Here is a 23,305-nt window from a genome sequence, read left to right on the forward strand (position 1 = left end):
CGCGTATCCCTGCACACAAAAGGAGGCCTTTCCAAGGCAACCGACCCATCGGCTTCTACGCAACAGGATCATTTCTTAGAGGGGACTACTGTTTGGTGGGTTTGTTTTTTTGCTGTAGAGGTAGTCAACCCACTAACGAGTGTGTTTTCCAGGAGATCAAATTAACCCGACCATCCTGAATCACTAGGGTTACAATTATGACAAAAAGGGATGATCGGACAATGTGCAATTAACTACTGACAAACCTGAAATACCAGCCCTAATGAGGCGAGTTGTGCGTTAAACAGTGACACAAGCCAAAGCCCACTGAGAGGAGCAGAACCACGGTTTTCCAGCTCCCCAATCCCAGCTTCCCAAATTCCACATCAGTGATCACACAGAATAGCGCGCGGCGAGGGGCTTGTGTTAGTTTGCGTGGGCCAGAATTCCTAAATCAAACATTTACAGAAAAAAAAAAAAAAAAAAAAAGAGAGGCTGAACTCACAGAGACGGCATTGTTGATGATTAGTGATAACAGAGTGGCGTAGCACCAGTCATACGGGCAAGGTAGATGGCATCGAACTGTTGCATGTAAATGCCATTTCCTTGTCAGAATCAAAGGCTGATAGATACACTGCAAAAATGAACCTAAAAACAACTAAAATGTTCTTAAAATTTGTGTTTTTGTCCTTGATCTGAGCAGGTAAATTATATTATCTGCCAATGGAACGAGTATTTTGACTCCTAAAATAAGACTATTAGACATCCTGCACTTGAAATAAGATGTTGAAGATGAGCTGTTCCTATTTTAATTGCAAAACTCTCATTCCATTGGCAAATCATCTTATTTACCTGCTCAAATCCAGGACACACACTCATTTTAAGAAAATTTTACTTATTTTTAGTTCAGTTTTTGTAGATAGATAGATAGATAGATAGATAGATAGATAGATAGATAGATAGATAGATAGATAGATAGATAGATAGATAGATAGATAGATAGATAGATAGATAGATAGATAGATAGATAGATAGATACCTCATCAAAAGTGCCACTCAGACACATTGGGTTTATTTTCTAAAAGGCACTGAGCTGGTTATTTAGCAACGGTCTCTTCCAGAAAAGGCGGCAGAGTACAAAAACAAGCCACCGCTGTCGTCCAGCGCTACACTTTATGACAGACGGGATTCCTAATAAGACGTGGCACAAAGCTTTTAATCGGCCCCGGCAGATTGCTTAGATGAATAGAACACGTTCAGAAGAAGTTGGTTGAAACTCTCCGGCCCGGCCGCTCGTTAAAAAGAAAGAGAGCCGAATGAACACATAACGCATGACTATCAAACTATATCACATGAAGCAAAGAACTAATATAATTTAGGCTGAAGGTCCACATAAAAACATTCTGGAGCGTATTCTCCCACGTTTTGGTGATTGGTTATTGTAACCCACATGTAGTCTTTCTGCAGTAACCTTTCAAGGAAGTTTCTATTCTAAAAAAAAAAAAAAAAAAACATGTCTGTCGTCTGTTCACTCAGGCTTGGATTGTGGACGGGGGAAGCATCTATTACCTGAAGATGAGACAGAAGGCATCCCAGTTAGTCACAGCAGGAAGGTGGACAGATACAATCCTTAGACTGAAGTCTAGAGTTTAAGGGAAGTGTTGCAATACGAGAGAACTTGACATTAATATTTAGAGAGAAAAAAACATGCACTACAGCGCTAAAATGCAAAAGTACGATCGCAAAGAATCACAACTTCATTGGTATGTTTAGCGACTAAATGATTATGTTATATAAAGAGTACCTTTTTAGAATAGATTTTTACTAGAATTATCAGGTATCTGCTCTTTTGTGTGTTTGTTTGGATAACCTTTACTTCCTTCAAAGTAATCTCCTCTGATTACTCCTCCTACTTTTACTTTTGAAGTGGTAACTTTCACTGCAAACAAGCCCACATACCGGTTTGAACTCATCCAATCTATCTGGGTCGTTCCTAACTACTCCTGTGATAATTTACCGACAAACAAAATTTAAGAAAGACTTTTTGGCTAATATTGTGCCTAAATATAACATTTTAATTGTTGGTGACTTCCAATATTCATATGTGTTCCCCTGATGAGGTGCTTGCTCAGGATTTTTTTTTAAATCTTATTCAGTCTTTTAAGCTTGTGCAGGCCGTACCAAGTTCCACACATCAACAGACGCACACTGTTGAGGTTTTATCATATGGTTTGCCTGTTTTCTTAATTGGGAAATTCAGGAAGCAGCGTATTCTTACCACAAACATGATTTATATGACATTTGTTTTGTGCATGAGTTTACAATTGTGATCCAGCCAGGCACTGTTGTATATTCAACCCTTCCACCGCATTCATAAACATCATCCTTAGTGACTTGGCGACCGATAATGGGTCTCACTGTAGATGAGCTGCTTTTCCAGTTTCAGGAAACTGGATTCAATCACTATTTTAGAGATAGATTCGTCATCCAACTAGTCCAAACAGGCATCACCCTGATTTAAACTCATTTGGCTAAGATAAGAAAACTAATGGGATGTGTTTTACTGTTTGTGGTTCAGGTCTTGAATTAGTTTTATTCATAAAACAACATGCCATTGTGTCAAGTAGTGATGACACTCAGCTGCATGTTTAAAAATTAGAATATTATTAACTTTATCCAATGAACATGTGCAATTTTGAAATCCACAAAGAGTGAATTAAGGGGATATTTTTCCTTTTTATATCCTGATTTAGTGATAGGGCTTTCAAAACAACAAATGGCAAGTTAAAATTAAATAAGCATAACATTTTTATACTGGCCAAAGCAAATTAAAGCTCAGTTTAATTGTGTTCTAGGAAATACTTTCAAATCAGTAATGTTGTTCATGGAGTTCACAAACGTGACTAGAATACACTCGAAAGAAATGTGGATTTGAGGATACATTTTAGATTTCATTCACAACCTCTGCCACACTGTCCCTACATGCTGACACTGCCTCTGACTCACTTTCAGTATCAAGCTCCTACGTCAAGAGAGATGGATTAAGCGCCGTTTGTTTTTTATTGGCACCTGAAAAGGTTAGCTTTAAAAAGACAAATGTGGTCTTGTTTCATCAGTGGGTGTGATTGTCTTGTTTGAACGCAACAGTCCTCTCATCATCTGACTATTAAAAATTAAAGTTGTCGGACCATAAACCAATGCAGAAAAATACTTATACAATAGCGTTTTTTTTATACAATCATTTTAAAGTTGCACATCAAAATGTCAAACTCCCAATAAAACGTTTTGCGATATGATCATTTTACTCTGGGTGATAACAGGGAAACCAGCAGGGGGCGCTCTGCACGGTGACGCCAGTTAATCACGGAAGTAAAATGGTCACTGTTTATATTTTCTAATCACACTAAATATCAGAGTGGACTTGGCCTCATTATTGGCGTTGCAGTAAGACTAAACTATCTAAAAAAAAAAAACAATAAAAAAAAAAACTAAGACAGATTTATGTCATCTCTAAATCTGGGTGAAGTGATAGGATAGCTAACGCTAAGCTAGCTGATGGCTCACCTAGCATTAACCAGACAGAAAACTGCATTAACTCTCTGTCTTGTAAGGAAATTTTGACTTAATTCCTGTTGCCATGTAAAGAATTTCCTAACATTGTTCCTGGGGAGGTTCCAATCCACACTAACCCACTACTGCTAATTAAAGTATGCTCCTCGTAATTGTTTTTATTGTGTAGTTGAGCGGTAATTTAACAAGGCATTGGTCTCATTTTGAAGCGGTGTAAAAAATAATAAGGTTGTAAAAAAAAATAAAAAAGGTTTCTGCAAAAGCTGGAGATTGTAAGAGATGACAGTGACTGACTTTACCTCCTCCTGTTTGGAACAGCCTTCCCTCTGATGGGTTTTGGTCGTTTGGTTACTCTCCAATTAATCAGGTGGAGTGGATTCTTCCGCGGATGGCGCTGCTGAATTGTGCAGAGGTGGGAAAACCCGGGTTCGGTTTCTGAAAAGCCTGTACAGAGATTACGTCCAACCATTTGCATTTCCAGCTCTGCTGCAACCAAGACTATTGCATTTGTTTTTTTTTTGGGGGGGGGGGGGGGGGGGGGGGGGGGGGGGGGGGGGGGGGGGGGGGGGGGCGAAACACCGGCTCAGAATTCACTGAGCATTCATATAGAAGACTCGCAAATGCAAAGAAAAAAAAAAAAAAAAACACACTATGAAGAAACAAACAAATTGGGTTTAAATTAAAATGTAGAGTTAAGCTGTGCAACAGAAGAGAAAAACTTATCAGAAGGGGGAAAATATAATGTGCAAGTGTTAATTGAGGATAAGGCATATTCGGATAAATAAAAAAAATTAAATATTCAAGTTGAATGTACTGAACAACTCTTCCTGAGGAGATAAAAGGTGTGCAAATAGTCCTTAGCATCTGATAAAATGTAAATGTGCAAGTCAAAAAACACAGATAGCAGTCAATTTACAGAATGATGCTGTGCAATTGCGTGAATGTACCAGACACACTCTCCCAATTTAAATGTTCAAGTTAGCTGAAATGTTCCAGTAAAAAGAAGTGAGACTGTGTATGTTAATATTTAGCTTTAGTTTTATCTCATACTTTGTCTTTCTTATTTTTGTACAGCACTTTGGTTACACTTGCTGTTGGGCTTTATTAAAATAAATGTGGTGTCTCTCAAATATCCTCGGCACTATAAAACTAAGCCCTTCTTTCCTTTTTTTAAGCCCTTACTCAGCAATCTGGAAACATTCAATGTACCCTGTATACTTAAAGGTAAATTGAGAAAAATCATGCTTTTCAATAAAAGCTAATTCTGAGAAACTACCCTAAAATTACTCTTGAATATGAACAATAAGCCATAACAAATTCAACCCCCACCTAAAAGGAGTTAAGAACCCAGTACATTCTTTTGCAACAAGCTGGGACCTCCTGTCCTGCAAGCCAATCAGATTGCTCAGGAATTACCCAGAACCTTAAGGAGTTGATGTTCACATACTTGTCTAATGCATGGGGAGAAAACCCCGTCTAGGGCCAAATGCAAATGCGGTACCGCGCACGTGACGTCACCGTCTCAAGAGCAACGCCCCTTTTGCCGCTTAGGTAGGGCATACAGGAGAGAAAGCACGGATAACCCAGCTATTACAAGCGCAACAGAAACAGCGATCTGGCCGACTTTACAGCCGTTAAACTTTCCCAAGACGATGTCCCAGGCACACGGATTACTGGTCGATCTGTCGAAGAACACACCAACCTTCAGCTCAAACGATGGCTTGAGGTTCGAGGGTTTAAAAAGACTGGAAAACTGGCCGAGTTGATCGAACGGTAAGCTTTGTTTTTTTTTTCCTGCGCGGTGATCATGGCAGCGTCGGCCGTTTTTTTTGTTGTTGTTGTTTGCAATCACCGTCCAGGAATGGGTATATGTTTAATGTTTGTCTCATTTGAAATGTTTTTGAGTAAGCTATCCTGGTAGCAGGCTATCATGTTAGCGCCTGCTACCATGACAGCCTATATGCTATCATGGTAGCAGGCGCTTCATTATTAACATGTCGGCCACCAAAATACTCTTACCTTGACTTGATGTCGCTGGAATTGGGTCAGGATGTTCTTCGGCTGTGCCCTTTCCTCCGACAAAATGCTTGCTACATATGTACTTGAATTTGGTAACTTTTTCCGGGTTGAACTGTTGTGTAGGCCGACCGCCCCGGTGTACCAAGCGCACACATTTCTCCTTGGCAGTCTTGAAGAAAACATCCTTCATATGCGGCCGATCAGCGTAACTCGAGTCGCTGTTGCACGTTCCATAGCAACAATGTTTAAAAACCATGGTCTTAGATTTGGAAAAAGCAGTCGTTTACCGAGTAAAACCTAGGCTAACGCACGTCTCTTTAACAGCGAAACAGCGGCGGACTATGCAAGGTTGCCCTACTGCGTACCACGTGATGTGACGTCATCGTGACGTTGTGTTTCTAAAAATAGCTCGCGCGCGGTACCGCATTACAGCGAAGACCCCCGCTGTTTCATACATGTACCCAAAATGTACAGCTGTGTTTGCAAACTGTGGCTGATCCCCAACAGCAAAAGTGACTTCTGTTGTTAACCGCATGTGTTCCAGCTCCACTTCATGTTGCGGCTTAGCCTATATTAGAAATGCATTTGTTGCATGCAGTATTTGTGGTAAACAAGAGCTAAATCAGGACACGCTGCATTCAAGCAACTCTACCAAAATGGCAGACATTTCAGTCATTGTAATTCTCTGTCATGTGGGTTTTTAAATGGCATAGAAGTTTGGTATTTAAAATACATGTATTTGCAAGTGACACTTTTATTTAGTTATTTATTTTGGAAATGCTGGACATTATGGTAACATTTGTATGTCTGAAAGCTGAGGAAAATTATGTTTATGCAGATAACTGGAAAAGAGCTAGAGCACTAAAGAAATTGATCACGCAATATTTTTAAGGCCTGGGGTTTGACATAGCAGAGTGATATAAATGAATAAATAAATATAAATACCTCTCTGTATGGCGCTGTGAAATAACATGGTCAGCTACTATACTTATATACAGCTGGTAGAAGCGGTTGCTCCACCACCAGGTGGGAGAGAGTTGGCTCCACCTAGAGGCTAACTCTGTACATGCCAGCAGGCCCGTTAGCTTTTAGAAACTGCAATCCTTGTTAAATTGGGACTTTTTGCATCATCATGTCACCAATAGTGGCTGAAACTCCTAAATAAAATTAGAGAATAGTACCCAAATAGTCAATAAACTAAGTGTTTTCAACTAGTCATATACGATTTAACCTGACTGCAAATAATTCACAAATGTTTTCTGCAATGGGGATCCTTTTTCTTATTAAAAAGATCCTTACTTAAAATTTATACAAAGCATTCATTTTCTGGCAACAGAAAGAAGTGCTAATCACAACTGCAAATGATATTTTCTCCCATGACTCAGGCATGCCCAAAGTGTATCCCGCAGGCCATTTGTGGCCCCTGTACCGATTTATGTGGCCTTCCAACTGCACCCTCTCTTTTCTGCAGCACTCCTGATAATGATGTGTTGTTGAACGCTGATTTGTTGAATAAAAGGTCCTGCTTGGTTTTGGCTCCATTGGTTTCACACACTGACTGAGACTTACTGGCCTCCAATACTCAGTGTGTTTCAACTAGCAATTTAACAGTTGTACAAGAGGACGGCTACGAGATTGCCAAAGGATGCAAAATAAGTCCACAAATCTTTATTGTGATTTACACATATCACACATTTCATGTATATATGTGGGAAAATAAAAATAGGGTTTGTATACAGGAAGCAAACTGATATTTATATTTACGTATAGATGTAATTTTTCTGATTTCTGTAACTGGAACTACTAAATAGCATGAATTAGTCATTCAAATCTCATTGCCATTTCACAAACTGGTTGAACTAGAACAATAAAATTCTATATTCTGACATTAGACACTTGTGGTTTGATATAATAATGATGTGTAAAATGTAAATTAAAATAAAAACAGAAAGAACCCTACAGCACTTGGGCTGGAGCTTTACCTGAATATTGAAATATAGACTGGGTATAGATTATTGTAAAATAATCTACACCCTAACCTTTAAGCCTTTTCATATTTAGTCATATTATAACCACAAGCATTAGTGTATTTTATCAGAATTTAATGTGACGGACCAACACAATGCGAAACTGTGAGGAGGCAGGAAAATAATTAATGGATTTCAAAATTTAAATAAAAACCACAAAATTGGCATTCATTTGGAGTCAACCCCTTTTACTCTTTCACCCCACAATAAAATCAAGTGAAACAAACTCAAAAGTATTTTAATTACAACTTAGTAGAAAGTAGTCATTTTTCTTCTCAATAATAACACAGCTGTTCTTTAAATACCTCAGAGGTTTGTCAGTAAACATTAGTGAACAAAAAGCATCATGAAGATCAAGGAACACAGCAGACAGATCAGGAATAAAATTGTGGATGCATTTAAAGGAGGGTTGGGTTATGAAACAATGTCTCAAGCTTTGAACATATCACATACTACTTTTCTACCATTATCCAAAAATAGAGTATTGGCACAAAACCTACCAAGACATGACTGCCCACTTAATCTGACAGGCTGAGCAAGGAGAACATTAATTAGAAAAGCAGCCGGGATGCATATGGTAACTTTTGTAGGAGCTTCAGAGATCCAGAGCTTGTGTACAGCACCACTATATGTTGTTCCTATACTACACAAATCTAGCCTGTATGGAAGAGTGGTGAGATTGTGGAATATTTGAGAGAAAAAATTTAATCCCCCTCTGCAGCTTTCCACAAACTATGTACCGTGCAAAGCAAAAAGACGGAAGAAGATGCTCTGCCTAGCCTAAAGTCAAACGTTTTGGCCTATATTCAAAATGCTATGTGTGACAGGAAAATAATCCACTGACCACACCATGCTCACATGGTGGCAGCATCATGCTTTGGGGATGCTTTTGCTTCAGCAAGGAAAAGAAAACTGTAAATAGTTTAAAGTGAGATGGATACTGACACAGGGCATTTCTGGAAGAAAACCCATAGAGGCAGCAAAAGATTTAAGACTATATAGGTGGAGGCCCCCTTTGCAGCTGAACAGTGACCCTTAATGTACAGCCAGGGCTACAGTGGAATGGTTCAGATCAAAAAATATATGTGTATTACAGTAGCCTAGACCTAAATCTATATATTTTTTGTTAAGATTTCAAAATAAAAGTTTACAGATCTTCCCTAAAAATCTGACTGGGCTGGAACTATTTTACAAAAGAATGGGAAGAAAGTTTAATCTTTAGATGAGCAAACATAAAGAGGCATACACCAAAAGACTTGCAACTGTAACTGCAAGGTCAAGATTGAGTCAAAGCATTGGCACAGGGGGTCTGATTACATATGCATGCCACATGTTTCAGATCTTTATTAGTCTCAAAAAATATAAAACATGCACAATTTCTTTCAACTTCCCAATTATTCACTAGTTTATGTCCACTGCAAAAATCCCAAATAAAATACATTAAGGTTTGCGGTTGTATTGTGACAAAGTGGAATGAGAGTTACCTGGAGAGACTACATTTCCCCAGCTCTATCTTCCTTCCATTTGTTTCCATATTTCATTTAATGCTGAAGACTTTTCTATATCAAAGAGCTTTATCTTTTCTTTTCTTTTCTTCTTTTAACATTGCATGCTAACAAACAAAGGTATTAATCTATAAAATAATAATCCATTTTCTGATCCGCTTAATCCCTCATGAGGTCGTGGGGGTTGCTGGTGCCTATTTCCAGCGTTCATTGGGCAAGAGGCGGGGTACACCCTGGACAGGTCGCCAGTCTGTAGCAGGGCAACACAGAGAGAAACAGGACAAACAACCATTCACACACACACACACCTAAGGACAATTTAGAGAGGCCAATTAACCTAACAATCATGTTTTTGGACTGTGGGAGGAAGCTGGAGTGCCTGGAGAGAACCCACACATGCACAGGGAGAACATGCAAACTCCATGCAGAAAGACCCAGGGCTGACTTGAACCCAGGACCTTCTTGCTGCAAGGCAACAGTGCTACCCACTGCGCCACTGTGCAACCTAATAATAATAATATTTATTAAATAAGAGAATGAATAACAGAAGAGAGCCTTGCGATAGACTGGCGACCTGTCCAGGCTGTACCCCGCCTCTCGCCCACTGACAGCTGGAGATAGGCACCAGGGATAGACGTGTTAAAAAATGAATGGATAACAGAGGAGAGACAGATAAACAAACACAAATAAACACAAATAAATAATAATCATTATCTTCATTTTGGCAGTTCTCCAATATTAGTTGTTGTGATGGAGATAGTCACCAGCACCCCTCGCGACCCCATGACAAATAAACGTGACAGAAAATGGATGGATGGATGGATGGATGGATGGATGGATGGATGGATGGATGGATGGTTGTTGTGATGAATCTAGGGCCACATATATTTTGAGAGGAAGTGGGGGGGGATCCCATTTTCCCTCTCCCCTCCCTGGTCTTTGTTTCCTCAGTGGCATAAACTCCCCAGCAATGAAAGGTTGTTTATAATTACAGAATATATTTTATAGAAATATTCAAATTGATTTTTTGTGATGTACTGGTTCTTTTTCTGTTTTTCCAGTTAAGCAGTATTGTTTTCTTGGCGACTGGTTTTTGGGTTTGTTTGGAACTTATGTTCAATTCTTCAAGATTACCAAGTACACAGATGGAACGGGATAGTGGGGTGTTGTGGCCAGAAATTTGAGAAAGTTTGATGATTATTTCTTTCCAGAAATTTTGTATTTTGTATTGGTGGACAGAGCCAGAATGTGTGGAGGTGGTCGTCAGGTGTGTTGAGTATACAGAGCGTGCAAGTGTCTGATTCTGTGAGTCCCATGGCGTGCATCCTGTGCTGTGTAAGGTGAGTTCTATGAATAATTTAATATTGTATTAACCGTTTATTGGTATTGTTGGTCACAGTGAAAATGTTGGGGCAGCCACTGTTCCAAAATGTATTATCTGTGTGGATATTAAGGTCTTTTCCCCACTTGTTTTGCGATTTTATTGATGCTGTCTAATACTAATGGTTCTCCCAGGTGAAAGTTATTGATGTCTACTTTTGTTTTGATGGATTGTTTTAATTGATTATATTGAAGACATTGTTTCCTGTCAATGTTGTATTTATCAATGAGCTTTGAAATGTTAAGACGTTATGCTTGTCAAAGATGTGGTGAAGGTATGTGGTGCTTTTTCCTTGCATTTAGTTCCAGACAGGGATGATTTATTTGCGGTGAAGTCCGGATAATTCCAACTGGGTAATTGAGTTGTGGGTGAAAATGTAGAGTTTTTTATTTTATTGCTCTTCTACCAAGCTGTCTGAGTTGCTGTGATTGCTTGGTTTTTAAAACAGCTGTGATGTCTAATTGTGTTGCTAATGAATAGTAAGTCTTTTGTTAACATGTCTTTGCAGTCAGATTGTTTGATGCCCAGCCATGGGGGAAAGTGAGTGTGTCCATTTGATGAGGTATTGTAATCGGTTAGTTAAGTAGTAGTGGTGGAAATTTGGTGCTTCTAGGCCGCCTTGAAGTTTTGACTGTCTTAGTGTTGTTTTAGTCAAGGTTTTGACTAAAATTTCTCCACTGTGAGATCAATAAAGTCTATCTTATCTTATCTTTATTTTTCCGGTAAAAAGATGTTATAATTGTGTCCAGAGTGGTGAAAAAGGCTGCTGTAGCTTGAGTAGGAGTCACAGAAAATAAATAGTTACGTTTTGGTTATATCATCATCTTAATGGTGTTAATGTGTCCTACAACTGAAAGGGGTACTATCATCCATCATTGCAAATCAGCTTTTATTTTTTTCAGTTGAAAGGTAAAATTCAGGTGGAACATGCTAGCAGCTTGGGGGAGACCTGTATGCCTAAGTGTGTAATCTAGCCAATAGATGGTGGTAGGTGAAGGATCTGTGATGAGTGAAAATTGGTGTCTCCAATTTATTGTGTAGTCTGAAATTTTTGAATATGTATTAATGACTTGGATGAGTTCTTTAATTGATTTTTTGGGGTTTTGTAGGAACAGTATTACATCATCTGCATATAAACTAATTTTGTGTATTATATTCTTGGTATGAATGCCTTCAATATTAATGTTTTGATGGATGGTTCGATGAAAAGTGCAAATAATGAAAGTGATAGTGGGTATCCTTGTCTAGTATCTCTGTGAAGTGTAAAATTTGTCAAAATTAAGTTGTTTGTTATAATTGCTGCTTTGGGTTTGTTGTAAAATGTTTTGATCCATTGAATAAATTAAGAAATGTTCAATTTACTTTGTCAAATGTTTTTTTTCAGCATCTAATGATATGATGGTTGTTTTATGGTTACTTTGGTGGGATAGATGTATAAGGTTGAAAATCCATGTGTGTTGTCAGAAGAGTGTCTGCCTTTAATAAATCCTGTTTGGTCTGGGTGAATAAGAGATGAGATAAGTGAACCAATGCGGGCAATTAAACTTTGCTGATTATTTTAATATTGGCTATTGGTCAAGGTGTGTATCTGGAGCAATGAGTAGGATCTTTGTTTGTTTTGAGGGGTAGTGAGATTAGTGCTGTATTGGTGTGATATGGGTTGAACTCATTTTTTTTTTTTTTAATGAAAGGTCTTTTAACTTATTTTTTTTTAATTAGACTAACACATTTTTATAAAATGTGTTATATTCATATTAATTTATGTCATTTTTTTTTGTTTTAAAGCAGGTGTGGTTTCAGAATGCAAAGCACTATCAGATCCTCTTGTGTTGAAAAGTGCTATATGAATGATTCTGATTTTTTGTCTGTTTCTACCTCTGTTTTTCACAGAGATGAGTCCAACAACAATCTAATATTGCATTTGTACAGGCTACCCATGCTGTGTTTATATGGGCCAATTAGTGAAGGGAGTAAAGAGGTGGATTAAACCAGGGGTTCCCAAAGTGGGGTTCAGGACCCCCCAGGGGTTCATGAGACACCGTCTGGGGGTTGCAAGATGATCCAAAATTTCTGACTTTACAATGTCAGAAATATACCTTTTTTTGATATAGTAAATATGTGCTTATGTTCATGGAAAAACATTTTTTTTGGAAAATTTAGCTGTTTTTGACATCAGAACAGTTTTTTTCTTGCAGAAATTTGAAAGTAATCTAAACATTTCTGAGATTTTTGTGGCAGTTTACTCCTCTGTGGACAATAATTAGTTTGCTTTAACCTCCAATGGCCGTAGATTACATGTCTGGGAAGATCCGAGAATAAAGTCACAATATTAGGTGTACAAGAATAAATAACATTATGAGAATAAAGTCATATACTAGAATAAACTCCTGGTATTACGAGAATAAAATAGGTCATTTGCACAATCGTTTCAAAATCCTGACAATAATAATTTGATGCAGATTTGCTAAAAAATATTTAGTATTTCTTTATTTGTGAAACTGATACCGAAGTAAAACTTTACAAGATGCTCAAGACTCCTCGTTTTAACACAGGGGGAATAACTTGACTATGACTTTCTTCTCATAATTTCTAAAACCCGAAAAAATAAGCCCCCCGGTTTCTGGCGCTGTTATTTTGGGGAGTAGCAGGCTAACAAGTTTGGGAACCCCTGAAATAAACTAATTTTCTTTTTCCATTTGGTCTCTGTTTTACCCCCCATTAAACCCTCAGAGTAACCAGCGTGACAGAACATGCAAATAAAACCCACAAGTATGCTTTTAATTCAAGCCAGAAACACTTTTTGTAAGCCACACGTCTAAGCCAAAAATCATAATTAAAAACATATTCACGAAACAACGCATAAAGTGCAGGCGGACATTAAATGACACCTGCGTCTCTTCTAAAAAAAAAAAAAAAAAAAAATGGGGGGAGGGGTTGAGAACAGATGTTGCCACGCTGTCAAATCTGCTGCTTTTTGACAATTGGACTAAATGAAGACTTCGCCTCCTTCCAGCCAATGCGCGTTCATGTCGTCAAAGTATCGAATCGTCTCCGCTCCGGCAGAGGTTGGGTATCGCCTGGGCTCCTGGGAGTCATGCGTTGATGTCTGAAGCAAACGGTAAAACTCTTAAAAGTCCAGCTTTCGTAATAACGTACTTCGGAAATGTGTTATTGGTGCTCGACGGTTCTCGCGACTCGGCTAAATTTGACGCGCACCAGCGTAGAAACGCGAGGAAACCCGTTGTTAACGTCAGGAAGCTAGCTGAAGCGAAGTCAGTCTTAGTAACATTTAAGCAAAAAATAGAGATTTGTTTCGCTGCTTTTGAAATACAGTAATGTTAGAAGTTGTTATTTTTTTTAACCAGGTAATTTGAATTACTATGGGTGGTTACATTTGGCATTGACAGTGAGCTACGTGTGTGTTGCTAGGGCTGTAATGAAGTGCTGAGGAATCGACCGGAATTCAAAATGGCGTTTGACGGGCATCAGACCACTTTGGGAAATTCTCTCTTCCAAACAAGTCAGCGTCAGGTAAGTTAAAATTCCGACTTTTTATACAGTCCGTCGTAGTTTTTACACAACATATCTCCCAATATAGGATTTAATTGGTTTAAAGCAGTTTAAAACTATTTCAACCAAAAGAAGTGGATACTTCTTTATAGATATGCTAATTTTCCGATTATAAAGTGCCTACGAAACATTGTTTTCCTCGACATTCTTCAGAAAAGCAATTTTAGTGTATTTTCTTGGGCTTTTTTTAAAATCATTAATTTTTTTTAATGTGATTAATCAACCCTGAGATAATCTACAAATAGCAGCAACGTAAGTTTTATTTTACCTATTCCCCCTTAAAAAAATTAAACTGCTCCAATCAACTTGTATTCTTATTTTTAGAGAGGTGCACCTTCTCCCATCCCCCAGCCATTCAATTCAAAAAGTGAAACATATTACATGTAAATTAATCAGGGGTGGCCAGCCAGAGTAAAATCCAGCAGCATTGCAAAGAGCTGCACAACAAATTCCCCACACATTTTTAAATTAGTCAGGTACCTTTTATAATGCGCACCTGTGCATTTTTAACATTTTCATATCAGAATTTCTTATTCCTTTAATGGGTTATTTAAAAAATGAAAAACGCTGAAGCCACGAAACGCCAAATTCACACTAGAAGTGGAAGAAGCGTGGTCAGCATCGGGTCAAACGTGTTTACACCAGGTGCAAAAACGTTTCTGACCCTTCTGATTTGTAATTCCAGTTCACGTGGAAGGAGGAAAGTAGCGCTGTTGTTGAATCTCTCTCTCTCTCTCTCTCTGTCTCTCTTAGTCAGGAGATAATGTGATGGATAACAGTGGTTGCATGCCAGTCCCCTTCATTCCCAACCCCGTTGCATCCCGTTTGGAGCATATGGATGTGTCCTGGTCTCAAAATGATCAGTATGAACTCGGCTTTGACAAGTCTGCCATTAAAAACAGGTATTATTATTATTATTATTATTATTATTATTATTAAGTGCGTAGTTCATGTCATTGTTGGACTGAGGTTACTTTTCAGTTGTTTTTGCGGAGGTAAAGTGCTGCGTAGAAATTTAGTTTAAATAAAAAGATGATTAATGAACACAAAATGCACTCTTGACGTCAGAATTTAATTTCCATTGAAGGAAACCGACTGATGCCAACTGTGATGGCGAGGCAGATCTGCAGGGTCTTGTTTCTAATATTTTGGGCGAAGCAGATTCCCAGGATTGCGTCTACAGTGAAAGGTACTTCAGTGTTTTCATGTGTTTATACTGGGTTTATATAGATGGCCGTATGGGTTGGGACATCTGCTAGGGCTGGGCGATAAATCGAATTAATCGATTCATTCGAATTTACAATTCTTTAAGATTTCATTTTTGGAAAATCTGGATTTTATTTTTCCAATACACTCATGTGATGCTGAATATATGTTTAGGCAAATGTATTGTCAAAATATTGTTAAGTGGAAACTTTTTTTTACCATAATACGAGGTACTTCATTTACTTATTTACTTTTTTTTTTTTTTACTTAGTTTGATGTTCACAAGTGCAGTGAAGCCTGTTCTTAGCTCAATGTGTAATACCACTAGCAGCAAATGTTTTGTTATACAGTATTTTCATTGTTTATAATGGCACGGCTGCCATCTTGTTTTACAAGCATGTTTCACAGCTTATTTTTAGTTGCACTTTTTTTATTCAGGTCAACTCCCTAACGAAATGCTTGACATAAAAAGCAAGGTTTTAAAATAATGTCTTTAATTTCTTTTTATGAAATAAAAAAGGAAAAAAATCGATTTATTGGATTTGGTATGGTAAAATCGGAGATATATTTTTTAATCCATATCGCTCAGCCCTAACATCTGCCTGTGTGATAGTGTTAAGTAAATTAGTCACATGTTCCATAAACGCTGATAATGAATCATTTCAATGATCTTCCTTAAGCCTGCCTACATACCACCTCATCTGGTCTCCAAAGACACTGGAAGAGGAGTTGTCGCCGTATTTTCCGCCAGAGCCTGAACCATTCAGCAACCCTTCCTTCATTTCAAACCATCTGCCCCATGAGACCTTCGGGAAAGCACAGCAGCCAGGAGACAAAGAGGTTAATGATCTGTGTCAGCTGTTCAGCGGCCTAGCCAGCAACCAGCAGTGGTCTTTGACTTCACCGAACGGAGGCACTTGTTCCGTCCGTCCTCAGAAGCTGCCGCCAGGTCTGCCGTTGCCCAGCAAAGTGACCGCCGACCTCTCACAGATGCAACAGTACGAACACGTCGGCATGCCGCCGTACGACCTCAGAGGGAACGACGCGCCTTTGAAAAACCTCCCCGCTCACAGTGACGTCTTCAGACCTCCAAACGAGGCGCGCCAGTTGCACCTTGATGACTTGCGTGAAGACGCCTACAGCCAGAAGAGCGGAAACCCGTTCTTTAACGAGAGCGGCGCACCGGAGGACGTGAACCAGCTGGTCAGCAGTTTCCAGTCGTTCATGCCGGCCGATCGTGACGGCGGCTGTTTCGGAGACTTTTCAAGCACGCGCAGGCCGGCGACGGACACGCTCAGAGAAGGGCCGGCTCAGCCGCGTAGGAAATTCAGCGATCCTGCAAAGGAGCTGTTTGGCCACTTGGACCCGACGCGGAACGGAAGGATCGGAGAAGCGAGAAAACAAAACTTTAAACTTGATGACTTCCAGGATCTTCCCGAGTTCACCTCTGAGCACATGGAGTACCTTCAGAAGCCAAAGGCGCTCTCGGCACACCTGAGCTTCCCAAATCAACGCCTGAGCAAGACGATGACGCACGCAGAGAATCATAATCTAAGCGTCAACCAGTTTTCAAAAGCGTATCCCAGGCAGAGCCAGAAAAAGATCAAGCCTCAAATGGAGAAAGAAAACAAGATGGCGCAAATGCCTGCTTTTGCAGAGGAAGGCTTCGCTAGGAGGCAGCAGACCAATACCCGCATGCCAGAAAGAGACAAACAACCCTTCTCACAGAATCCATACCTGGATTTCCAGGGCAACGTGCAGTCCCCGAGACGTGACGGAGAAAACATCATGATCAGCGCCGGGAATGTCCAGCAGTTCACACCTCTGCCGTATTCTCTAAATGACCTCATGAGATACTCCAGCATGGCCTTAAACTCAAACCTGAGCCCCAGGTACATACTGCCCTGTGAAAAACGCGGCCCCCGCGGGGACGTGAACGGCACGGGGCCCGCTAAAGACGCCGCAGCGTTCAACCCCTTCATCAGCGACCCGAAGAGCCACAGAGGGGAGAGCACCTATCATGGCATGGCCTCAGCTGTGACGGCTTCACCTATGATGAATCAGGGAAGCGCCGCTTTCCACTTCCACTTCTACCTGGATGAGTGTTACGAGCAATGTAGGAGTTTGGAGAAGGAGAGAAAAAAGGTAGGATTATTTTTTTCGGAAGATGTCATTAAAAAGGCAGCTCATCCTGACATTTTAATTTGCCCTCAGGATTATTCTAATGTTGTATTTCTTTATTTTGTCTCATTTTAGATGGAGGTCCTCCTGAAAAAAGCGTTTCCTGGGAGAAGGACCCCCGTGACGAGCAACAACAAACCCCCCAAAACGCCACCAAGACCCACAAGAGTTGACTACCTCATCGTTAATCAGATGAAGGAGCAAGCAAAGGTAATATTTGACTCAACACTGCCACCTGCAGGTGAGCTTTGTAGTGGCAGTCTTGTTATTTATTTGTCTCATGGCAACAGGAAGGCAAATGGTAGCTGATTATTAAACAGAAAATCCAACATTGTCTTTCTTTAGTTTATTTTTTTCAAATCCTGCAACCACTGCTATGACATGCAAATTACTATTGCTGTTTTACTTTTTTTTTTTTACCTAAAATTTAATTGTAGCCTAGTAATAAGTTAATATATGCTGTTTTTTAAATATTTTGTATTAAATGTTGCTTTTAAAGGGACAAAAGCTTATAAATCAGTAAGTGCTGTTGTTTTTACTTGTTTATACCTGGATTTTAAAGACCGGCGAGTGAATATCTTTTTTTGTAATAACGTAGGTGCCAAGCCTTTTCGATAGAATGGAGTATCTCTGTGGCGTCCCCCTGCATGTCAACATCCAGGCGGCGCTGAAAAGGCACCACATGGCCGTCTGCGTCGCCCAGACCAGATGCAAGGACAGTGGAAACGTGACGAAACAGCTGCAGCAGGGAACGGATTTCATTGAGGACAGAGGTAAGTATTCTCAGCTGCACGGTGCTTTTACCTCCTCTTTTAAAAGATGCTCATAGTTCCCAACTGGCTTCTTCTTTTGAAGATAACCTGTTGATGGTCATGGCGCTGAAGGACCTGGCTGCTACCACCAAGAGGCTGCGCACCGCTCTGTGGTGCGCCCTTCAAATAACGCTGCCCATACCCATCAAGACTCAGGACAACGACATGTATGAGCCCACATGCCCCGAGAGAGACTACGCTCCTTTACTGGGCGCATCGATTATCTAGATACAATAGAGAGATTTTAATAAGGTCATAGAAACAGATAATTCTGTGGTATTAAATGAGTGTATAACATTTTAATGGGAAAAAAAATGGATCATAAATGAGATCTGCAGCTTGAAGCCTGAAGATATCCGATTTTTCACCATTGACCTTTTTTGCCCTGGAATTGCATAAAATGCAATTTACAATTTGCAACTACTTACATTTATGCAATTAGTGTCCTCTCCAGATCAACACAAATCTTGTTCCATCAATTTCATTCAAAGACTTTATTTATTTAGAAGATGCCAATGAACTCTTCGTTTTATTTATTGGAATATAGTAAAACCTCGGTTTTATGAATTCCACACTATTGGATCACTTAGCCAGTATTTTAAAATTAACACTAAATTCTTTTCAGTTATGTTGAAATAAGAGCCTTGATATTCTTTTTTTGTTTAGTGTGATTTTAAATATTGGAACCATATTAAGACTCAATGTATTTAAGTATTTTAATTACACTACTTATTAAAAAAAGCGAGAAAAGTATCAGTGAAATAAGAGTTCTCCAAAGTGTTCAAGGTGTTTTGCTCATTAGATAAGTGTTATGTATAAAAATTTAAATTTTGGTTTCAAAGGTTGAACTGTTCTAGTATTTCAAACGTTACATGTTGGTGTTACCTTTTTGTAATCGGCCAGTTTTACTCGGTAAGATTGTTAAAATCTTAAACATTTAAATGCAGCTCTAGAGATCACATTGTTAGCAAAATACTAGTTGAAGTGTGACTTTTTTCAAGGCGTCTGTATTTAACTTCTGCATTTGTGAATGTTTTTATTCATGTTCTGTTTTCTAAATTATAAAATAAACACACTTTTCTGGGAAAACTTCTTTTTTTTTATTAATACTTTTAAAAAGACACCTCAAAACATTTGAATTTTGAAAGTTACACATTTGAGGTTAGCACATATTGTTCTTACTCGCTGTCAAAATGCATAGACGGTAAAACCAAAACCTGATGCAGGAGGGGAAAAAAAAAAAAAAAAAAAGCCGACAACTTGCTGTTGAAGGTTGTGGAGAAATATCCAGAATTTCTCAGAGGCTGGCCCTGAGAAACGACTGGAGACGGGCCAGCAGCGGTGCGATACAGCTGTCATACCAAATGTAAGTGTAGATGTGTGAATTTCAGCTCTGCACGTCCAGTGTTTCTCACAAATGAGAAAAGCGTTACCAAGCATCTGACAAACACGACTTAAACATGAGGTTCAGTTGTAAAGAGAAGAACACATTGCTAGATTTCACTTGTTCTTTAGTTTTCTTGCAAAAAAACACTTTTTTTGACCAAAAAGCATCCCCCTCTTCTTAAACTCTTATCTTTTACGTTCACCTTTCTGTGTACGTTTCTTCTCTTTCTCTTTTCTGTCTTGCTTGGCTAGTTTGTCCTTCTCCCGCTGCATTTTGTCCCCTTCCTTTTTCTTCTGCGCATCTTCTCGAGCCTGGTCACGCTTTTGCTTCTGCCTGTTGAGCACCTCTTCCACGTTGGTGTTCCTGAACAGGGCTGACGGCAACAGTGAAGGACCACCACTTAGAAAATTCACCTCACCATAAACTACCTACGTATGACCACCGTGGAGGTCATACGAGTAATGAAATATCACGGGATTTAAAATAAGTGAACGGTCATGAAGGATACATTTGGATTCACTTCCAGGAAGATCCACTCCAGCCGCTGGCTCCCCTTCTGCTTCAGTGCTTTTGTCAAGGAAAGGGTTCACATCTGAAATCCGACTGCTCTGGATGAAAGAAAAACATTTTGCCTCCCCTCTTTTCGTGATATGCTCATAGGCATAAATGGGACAGTCATGAATGACAATGAGAGACAAACACGTCACACAAAGTGAGCGGTGGCCCTACTGTCATGGTCACCATCAAGGATATTCCTCTTCATCCGTCACATTGGCGTATTGAGCGAGAAGGGCCTCTTTCCTCTTCTTGGACTCCTGGGACGGCTCCTTCTGTTTCACGACGATCTGGGCCTGTTTTTCTATCATGCTGGCTATGGCCTGCACCTCAGCTAAGAAACGGGAGACAAAACAAGTCACGGTGAGATAAAACGCAGCGCTTTGGTTCAGTAACTGTCCTTAAAGTAGTTCAAGAATCTTTATCATCCCCTGAGGACAGAGTATGTGCAGCTCCACAGCCACCTGTGGCTCTTTTTGCCCGGAGGTTTCATTTAGTGGGTTTATAGAAATCAGACTCTGCTGACACAACAGGGAGCTGCTATTACACATATCAAAAATTGGGAGGTTAAATGACCAAAATCCTCCAGACAGACCAAGCTATAGGGGGTTGATTCATTTCAGAAAACTACATTTTGAAGACCAATTAATCCTTGGTATTAATTGGTTTTGACAGGCAATCAGGCCAATTTTCTTGCAATCAGATGACATTTTTCTCTAAAACCAAACATTAAATCCCAATTGCCATGGCACCATCAGTATCCACAATATCCCATTTGCAAAGTACTGCTGGGGTGGCTGTATAATTTTCCTTTTAATTCAATTCTATTTTATTTATAAAGCACCAATTCATGATACATATCATCTCAAGGGACTTTCCAAAGTTAAATTTAATTAAATTATACAGGTTGGTCAAAATGTTTCTTTCATATCTTAGGAAACCCAGCAGGTCGCATGGATTCTTGACAAGCAGCATTCACTCTGTAGAGCCACAGTGGACAGTCGTCTACATTGTTGATAGCTTTGCAGCAATCCCTCATATTGGGCAAGCATGAAGCGACAGTGGAGAGGAAAACTCCCCTTTAATGGGAAGGAAAAACCTCCAGCAGAACCAGAACCAGGCTCAGTGTGAACGGTCATCTGCCAGAGCAAAGACAAGGAAAAGCACAGAAGCACACACTGATTCAGGAATCCTTTCTATGTTATGTGGTAATAGCGGGTGATCTGTCTTCCCTGGATGATGTCACAGGTAAATACCTACTATGAAAAAAAAAAAAAAAATGACAGAACAAAAAGGTAAAAGATGAAATAATTTGAAAAAACTTTTAGGTTCCCAGACAATATGTCTAATTGCATTAACTTTTTTTTTTTTGCCATTTATGTCTACAACAGATATTAGTTTCAGTGACTACAGCGCTAAAGTTCAGAGTGGTGAGAAAAATTGTAAAGACTTTACAAAACAATAATCACCTTAAAATTCATAGATATTACATTTCCACGTTTCCCTGAGATTGTGCAGCTCTCTGTGTTTTTTATTTAACCCTCACATTATGATGTCATGTGGAACACCGGATAATCCATCCAACAAGTGATTACTTTTAACAGATTCGTTGAAATATGATTTATGATCAATCCCTTTAGCTACCGTCATCGGTGTTTCGTCTGGCAGCCAGTCGGTCACAACACTCCTTCCACTCATTGATAATCTGCTTGCAGACCTCCTCTATGGCATCTTCGTCCTAAACAAAAGAGATAGAAAAAAAGTGGTCATTAGATAATAATGCATTAATTAAACGGATACAGCCTTTTGATCGAGAAAATTGTTATGTGAATTGTTCCATCAGGGATTTAAATGGACTTCAACTCGGGTGGGGGAAATTATCAAACGACCACCACTCTGAATCCAGAACAAAGACAGTTAATTTTAAATCCGTGTTAACTTAATGTCAGCATTTAGTTAACACAGAATTACACTTTCAGTTAGCTAACGCAACTACTGGGTGGGGTTCAGCCAGGCTGGCAGGTTAGTACAACTCATCTCTGGCCGCGTTAACCAGAAGGTGGATCAGGGCACATCGCTAAAGTTACCGGTGACAAACTCGACCAACACCAGCACTTTAGGACGTGGGACCACCCGACAGGGGGGGGTGGGAAGACGGACAGAAGCAGATGTGAAGATGATCCCGGCAAACGAGCGAGACGCGCCGCTTGAATATTCACCAGAAAAGCGGCCAAGATTCCCTGAAGCGCGTCTTCTTTCTCCTCGTCGCTCTCCTCCTCCTTTAGGATTCCTAAAATGTATGCGCCGTACACCTCACGGTCAACTTCTAACGAGTCCAGTCGGTCGTTGAGCCAGCTTTCAAACTCCCCGGCATCGCTCACGGGCGCCGCCATCTTGGCGCTGTGAGGTCCTTCGTTTCCAACGGCTGCCCTAACTCAGTGCCTGTTTAAAAACACATAACCGACTGTATGATCGAAGGACAGGATAAACTCGATTATTATTTTTACGCATATGCAAACGACAGTAAACTATACGATGCAGGTAAATTAAACTATCTTCCTTTATTTTACATTAGCTGTTTTTTTTAATTAAATTTCAGACTTTTGACAAGAAAGTCATGTTTTTTCAATAATGATTACATTTAAAATAGATTTCAACTCCCTCTAGTAATTAATGTAAAGTACCTTGGGCAATATCACTCCTGGTTTATTTCCTTTTCTTCTTTGAAGCAATACCTTTTCTGTAATCTGGGCGTTCTTGATCAAAAGTTTGCAAGTTTCTGGAGCTATTTTTCTGGTTTCGTTATGTTTTTATTCTTTGACATATTTTATGTTTTCTGAATATGACAGAGTATAGTACTTTACATTGTGTGCTCTTGAAACAATTTGAAAGCTTTTGCATTGAATTATTACCATTTTTACATTTTCCACACAGTAGCACAAAAAGAGTTGGACTTTTGCAGTATATTGCATGATGATCTTAAACCAAAACAATTAAAAATAAAAATATAATTCTCACGTGGAAAATGATCTCTCAACAACACTGACCTCAAAGTGAAAATAAAACTCACTTACTGGTAAACAGCGGATTTGTTTAGTTGCTCTTCTGATAGT

General features: G+C 39.4%; 3 protein-coding genes across 3 annotated transcripts in view; 1 reads left to right on the forward strand and 2 right to left on the reverse strand.

The window, feature by feature from the left end:
* The window catches only part of LOC105932732 (myosin, light chain kinase 5), a 44,064-nt gene extending 40,124 nt beyond the window's left edge, over positions 1-3,940 (reverse strand). Inside the window, exon 1 of the mRNA XM_036147824.1 lies at positions 3,849-3,940. The gene's annotated coding sequence lies outside the window, so the exon portion shown is untranslated. The remainder of the gene's footprint in view (positions 1-3,848) is intronic.
* Positions 3,941-13,437: 9,497 nt separating this feature from the next.
* On the forward strand, positions 13,438-19,331 carry moto (minamoto). The gene is made up of 8 exons (XM_021321251.2): positions 13,438-13,599; positions 13,911-14,012; positions 14,805-14,953; positions 15,139-15,240; positions 15,938-17,402; positions 17,514-17,648; positions 18,037-18,211; positions 18,294-19,331. Exons 2-8 carry the CDS (start codon positions 13,950-13,952, stop codon positions 18,476-18,478), a joined length of 2,274 nt encoding a protein of 757 aa, XP_021176926.2. The 5' UTR covers positions 13,438-13,599; positions 13,911-13,949; the 3' UTR covers positions 18,479-19,331.
* ccdc43 (coiled-coil domain containing 43) lies at positions 19,327-22,615 on the reverse strand. Its single transcript, XM_012871966.3, has 5 exons — positions 22,412-22,615; positions 21,837-21,930; positions 20,391-20,526; positions 20,146-20,201; positions 19,327-20,010 (listed from the first exon to the last, which is right to left on the reverse strand). The coding sequence occupies exons 1-5, from the start codon at positions 22,583-22,585 to the stop codon at positions 19,823-19,825; spliced, it is 648 nt and encodes a 215-aa protein (XP_012727420.2). The 5' UTR covers positions 22,586-22,615; the 3' UTR covers positions 19,327-19,822.
* Positions 22,616-23,305: the final 690 nt, after the last annotated feature.

This window comes from Fundulus heteroclitus, chromosome 16, assembly GCF_011125445.2.
Source record: "Fundulus heteroclitus isolate FHET01 chromosome 16, MU-UCD_Fhet_4.1, whole genome shotgun sequence".
Taxonomy (NCBI): domain Eukaryota; kingdom Metazoa; phylum Chordata; class Actinopteri; order Cyprinodontiformes; family Fundulidae; genus Fundulus; species Fundulus heteroclitus.